General features: G+C 39.5%; 1 protein-coding gene across 1 annotated transcript in view; it reads right to left on the reverse strand.

Moving 5' to 3' along the window:
• The window catches only part of PHAX (phosphorylated adaptor for RNA export), a 17844-nt gene that overhangs the window by 12462 nt on the left and 744 nt on the right, over positions 1-4638 (reverse strand). The window contains exons 2-3 of the mRNA XM_008594341.1: positions 2697-3326; positions 1982-2102 (exon numbers count right to left, since the gene is read on the reverse strand). Of these exons, the coding sequence (XP_008592563.1) occupies positions 1982-2102; positions 2697-3326 (751 nt within the window). The remainder of the gene's footprint in view (positions 1-1981; positions 2103-2696; positions 3327-4638) is intronic.

A 4638-nucleotide genomic window follows, 5' to 3' on the forward strand; every position in this document is an offset into this window, starting at 1 on the left:
CCCCCCCTAGATCTGACCTTACATTACCTCTGACCTTAGATCCTACATTCTCTCTGAAGTACTCTGCACTAGCCACACGGGCCCCTTGTTCACACCAGGCACTAGACAGAGACTGGGGTGAAAATAGAGAGTGGAGTCTTGCAAGTACATGGTTGGAACCTATCTTTATTTAAAATTCTGTCCATTATGGAGTTTTTGCACCAATTTCAATTTTTGAAAATGTTGCATCAAATATTATTTATCCTCATTATTTAGTTTTCTCAGCATCCCCTCAAATTTTGTACCTGAAGCAAGTAAACTGCTCACTTCACCCTAGTATGGCCCTGCCAGGCACCCTTTTCTCCTACAATGGCTGTTGCTTGTGCCTGGCCTGTTCTTCCTGCAGTACTCACTGCTTTACCTTCTTCAAGTCTTTGTTCAAATGTCACCTTCTTAATAATTGCAAGGTCCTCCTCTCCTATACTCCCTGTACCCTCCATTTGATCTATTTCTTTTCCCATAGGATACACCACTTTCTAACATATTTGAAGTTACTGTATTTTCTGTTTATAGAGTGACTTCCTCTCACCCCCAACTACAACATAGGCTCCCTGTTCTAGAATAGTGCCTGGTACATAGCAGGCAATAAATAAATAATTGTTCAAGGAAAGAATGTATTAAAATAAAGTGAATTTAGACTTTCATCTTCCCAAATTCAGTAGTTTTGTATTAGCTCACCAGATATAAGGTTTTATTAGCATAGTATTGGTGAATCTACAACTGTGTTCAGTTAAATAAAATGAAAGTATTTTAACATTGACACAAACAGGGATGTCAGTGATTTCATGATCATAATTTGTTTTGTTAACCTCCGTTTTGACTTCTGGAATTTATATTCACAGGCTGCTTCCTTAGCCAGTGCTACCAATAGTTTTTTTTTTTTTCTTTTTTGGCAGCTGGCCAGTACAGGGATCCAACTCTAGACCTTGATTATTAACAGCAGCATGCTCTAACCAACTGAATTAACAAGCCAGCCCCTTTGCTATCAATTCTAACTGGTTTCCTTTCTCTCCATTTCCACAGCATACTTATCCATCTACTCTCTTGTGATGTTACCATTCAAATTCATGAGTAACAAGTAAGAAAGCCATTCAAACTTTCATTCTCACCCTGTGGTAAAAGCTGAATTAAATGAGATCTGCAAATCCATTCTATAAGACAACTGCCACTGCCTGTGGTCTGGTCACAGCCAGAGAAGTGCTCTTTCTGTCATTCTTAAACAGTAAACAGTGTTTCTTAACCTTTTTTCCCATCATCACTCTCCCACCCCAGGACCTTTTAGACTTTTTTCCCCCTTTTCACATCAGTACCCATTAAATTTGAATACACACAGATATATAATCTGTACTTTATACATAACAAGAATAAGACTTTTTGCTCTCTTTTTCAAGAATGCATTAAGTAAACCAAAAGTAACACTTTTCTGTTCACCATTGCTAAGAGCTGGGCACCGTGATAAATACTTTATGTATATCATCTTGTCTAATCCTTACAACAAAGGATTAATTCCCATTTTACAGCTGAGGAAACTGAGGCTCCAAGGAGTCAAATAATTTAGCCAAATCTCAGTTAATAAGTTGCAGACCTAGAACTTGAAACAAGCACCCAGACTCCAAAACCCATATTCTCAAAATCTGAGCTTCCAGGCTCCCCTCAAACTCTGTTGTCTTAAAATTTCAGCCCCTACCTTTAATGAATCATCTAACAGATGTGCTGCTGACTGTACACTAACAGACTACCATTTATCTATGTTTTTTGTAAGGAATTGCAAAAAGGACTGTACTGAATTTTTTTATTGTTTTATTATTTAGTTTTTAAAAATCTGAAACACGCTGTAATAATGTATGATAAATAAGAGACCCAACAGAGGCAAGTTAATTTTGTATAAAAAAAAAAAATTACATGATAAACAATAGAAAAACAAATAGTGAAGTAGTCGTACCATTACAAAAAGGCCACCATTTTGTTCAACTTCAGCAGTTTCCATCAGAAGTTCGATCGCCTTTTTGTTCCCAATAATCCTTACTACTCGGGCTATCAGATCTTTCTTTGGTTCCTGTAACCTGATAAAGAACAAAGTAAAATTAACCTCTTTATTTGTGGTACGAAGTTGAAGAAATCTACCTTAATCTCCAGTTCAGTCCCCAACTAGAACGAAAGTCCTATGCTAATAACATTTGCTTTTCTAAAATATCTAAATTCCTTTCCAGCACTTGAATCTCAAATTTCCCCAGCACAGTACTTTAAAAATCCATACTAGTGTTCAGACAGGCATGCCTGGAAACTAAATACTTGTTTACCTACTGGCCATATTACTCTTGAACCCTATCTTTTTCAAATTTGTGACACTGTTCATTAGAGACTTAGAATTAATGAAAAGTTAATCAAAATTTGAACTGTTAAAATGCTTTATGGCACTAAATGCAATTGAGTTGCTTACAAATTCACAAAAATCTGCAAAATTATTCTATCAGGCCTGTCCAAATTTGAGAAGACACAACTATAGTCATATAACCAAATAAGCCCAGAGCTAGTTCCTTAAATAAAAAAAAAAAATCAAAAAGGAACATCATCATTAATTTTATAGGAGTCTATTTCCTACAAATACAAAACATTTTAATTAAGTGCTCATTTGTAGATCAAATTTAAATCCTAACCTGAAAGAAATTTCATCAGCCACTTTCTCTTGAGAATCTTCCTCTGTGATCTCATATCGGCCTTTATAGTTCATTCCTATTCTGTCTCGGACAGGTCGTTTCCGTTTGAGATTACCCTGTCCATTTTCATCTTCCTTTGATTCTGTTTTTTTGACATCATGCATATATTCACCTAGCTCTTTATCTAATTCTTTTGTATACTCTTGAGATTCCTTCTTAAGTTTCTTAGCAAGCAAATAATTGTAGGTCTCAGACTGCCTGCTTTTGTCAATAGTGCCTTCCATTCCCAAGATACCAAGTTCAGTGGCCACTGCATCTTGATTCTGTTCCTGCAGCACAGCACCCCATATGTTATTAACCTTCTTTCCTCCAGCAACAGGTGCTTTCTGACAGCTCTGGCCAACCTGAAAAGGTTCTGGTTTGGGAGGAGGGTTAAAACATTTCTGTCGCTTGCGTTTCCAAAGAGAGCTATCATCATCTGAATCAGAAAAACTTTCTTCACTTGAATCCAAACTTTTAACAGTCCGATAATGTGATACTGGTGCACATGCTGTTGTGGTACTCTGGAAGGCCCTCACAGCACTGTCCCCACCTAGTACTTTCTGCAAGTGAAAGAAAACACAATCAGTTCTACAAAACACATTAACTCCACCCACCATATGCTATTTTAAAAAAATCAGATATTCAACTGGAACATCTGAAACAGAACTGATCTTCAAAGACACCTCTGGAACCAATCCAGTCCCTACTTTTCTAAAGTTCCACGTGGAATTTGCCAATTTTAAAGCCACAAATTCTTATTTCTACAGCTAATGCAGCACTTAGTTCTAAGGCCTCCTTCTAAAAAATTATCAAAGCTCTTAATTCTCACCTTTAAAAGATTTCAGTCTCTTCGTTTACTGTCAAGATGTTTGAAAATGACATACAAAATAACTGTTATTGGCAGTTAGTTCCATGATTATAGTCCCTTTCTTTCTTCTTTTTTAATCTATGGCTCGACTGAAACCTTTTAGATTAGATGGTAAACTCCTACGGGTTGAAATCCCTTACATAATACTTTAAAACTGCAGTCCGTGGCATTAAGTTTACCAAGTCTTGGGTCAATTTAAGTAAAACAACCTGAAAAAGACTGAAAAATAAAATATCTTGGTATTGATTTTCTCACATTTACATGCAGAAGAAGTCACACTTGCTTTTTGTACTAAACACTAAACCAAGTATTTGTTGAACTCCTATGATGTGCCAGAAATGGGGGTGAGGGGTGATTTAAGTCGATAAGATAGTCTTCCTATCTTTAAATAGCAATCACAGTTAACATTTGTCAGGCATTACTCTGTGCAGCATCTTTTCAACAAACCGTATCAGTGGTATATCATGCCAATTCTACAGATGGGGACACTAAAGCAGTGAGGCTAAATAAACCTGATGCAGGCACACAGTGGCAGCGCCAGGATTCGAAAGCAGGCAGCCTAGCACCAAAGCCCTCTCAAAGAGGATACTACTTCGCACGGCAGTCAAGACAAATCCCCATTCAGAAAACGGGGAAGCTAATAGAAAACCTAGTGCCACCGCACTGCAGGACAGAGCTAGGTTCATCCCCTGAGCGAGCGATGAACTTCGATCCTGGGCCTCAATCTCCCAACCTGCTCAGGGCAAATATGAGTGCCATAGCCTGTTGGGGGCCGAAGACCCCAGGTTCTACATTTTTGGCAAAATCTGCCCTTCCAAGCCAAACTAACGGCGCAAGAGAGACCGCCGCATACTCGCCTCCAGGAGGCCTCGAGGCCCGTGGGTCCTGCCTCGCGGCGAGCTGCCTGGGCCGGCTTCGCACGCTCTGCCGCAGCCGCCCCGCGCAGTCCCCGCAGCCTGAACTCCTAGCTCCCGGCCCGGGGTCGCCCGCCCGCGCACCGCTCACCCTCGCAGCCACCCCGCGCCGCCCCCG

The sequence above is a fragment of the Galeopterus variegatus genome, unplaced genomic scaffold (genome assembly GCF_000696425.1).
Source record: "Galeopterus variegatus unplaced genomic scaffold, G_variegatus-3.0.2 Scaffold10598, whole genome shotgun sequence".
Classification (NCBI taxonomy): domain Eukaryota; kingdom Metazoa; phylum Chordata; class Mammalia; order Dermoptera; family Cynocephalidae; genus Galeopterus; species Galeopterus variegatus.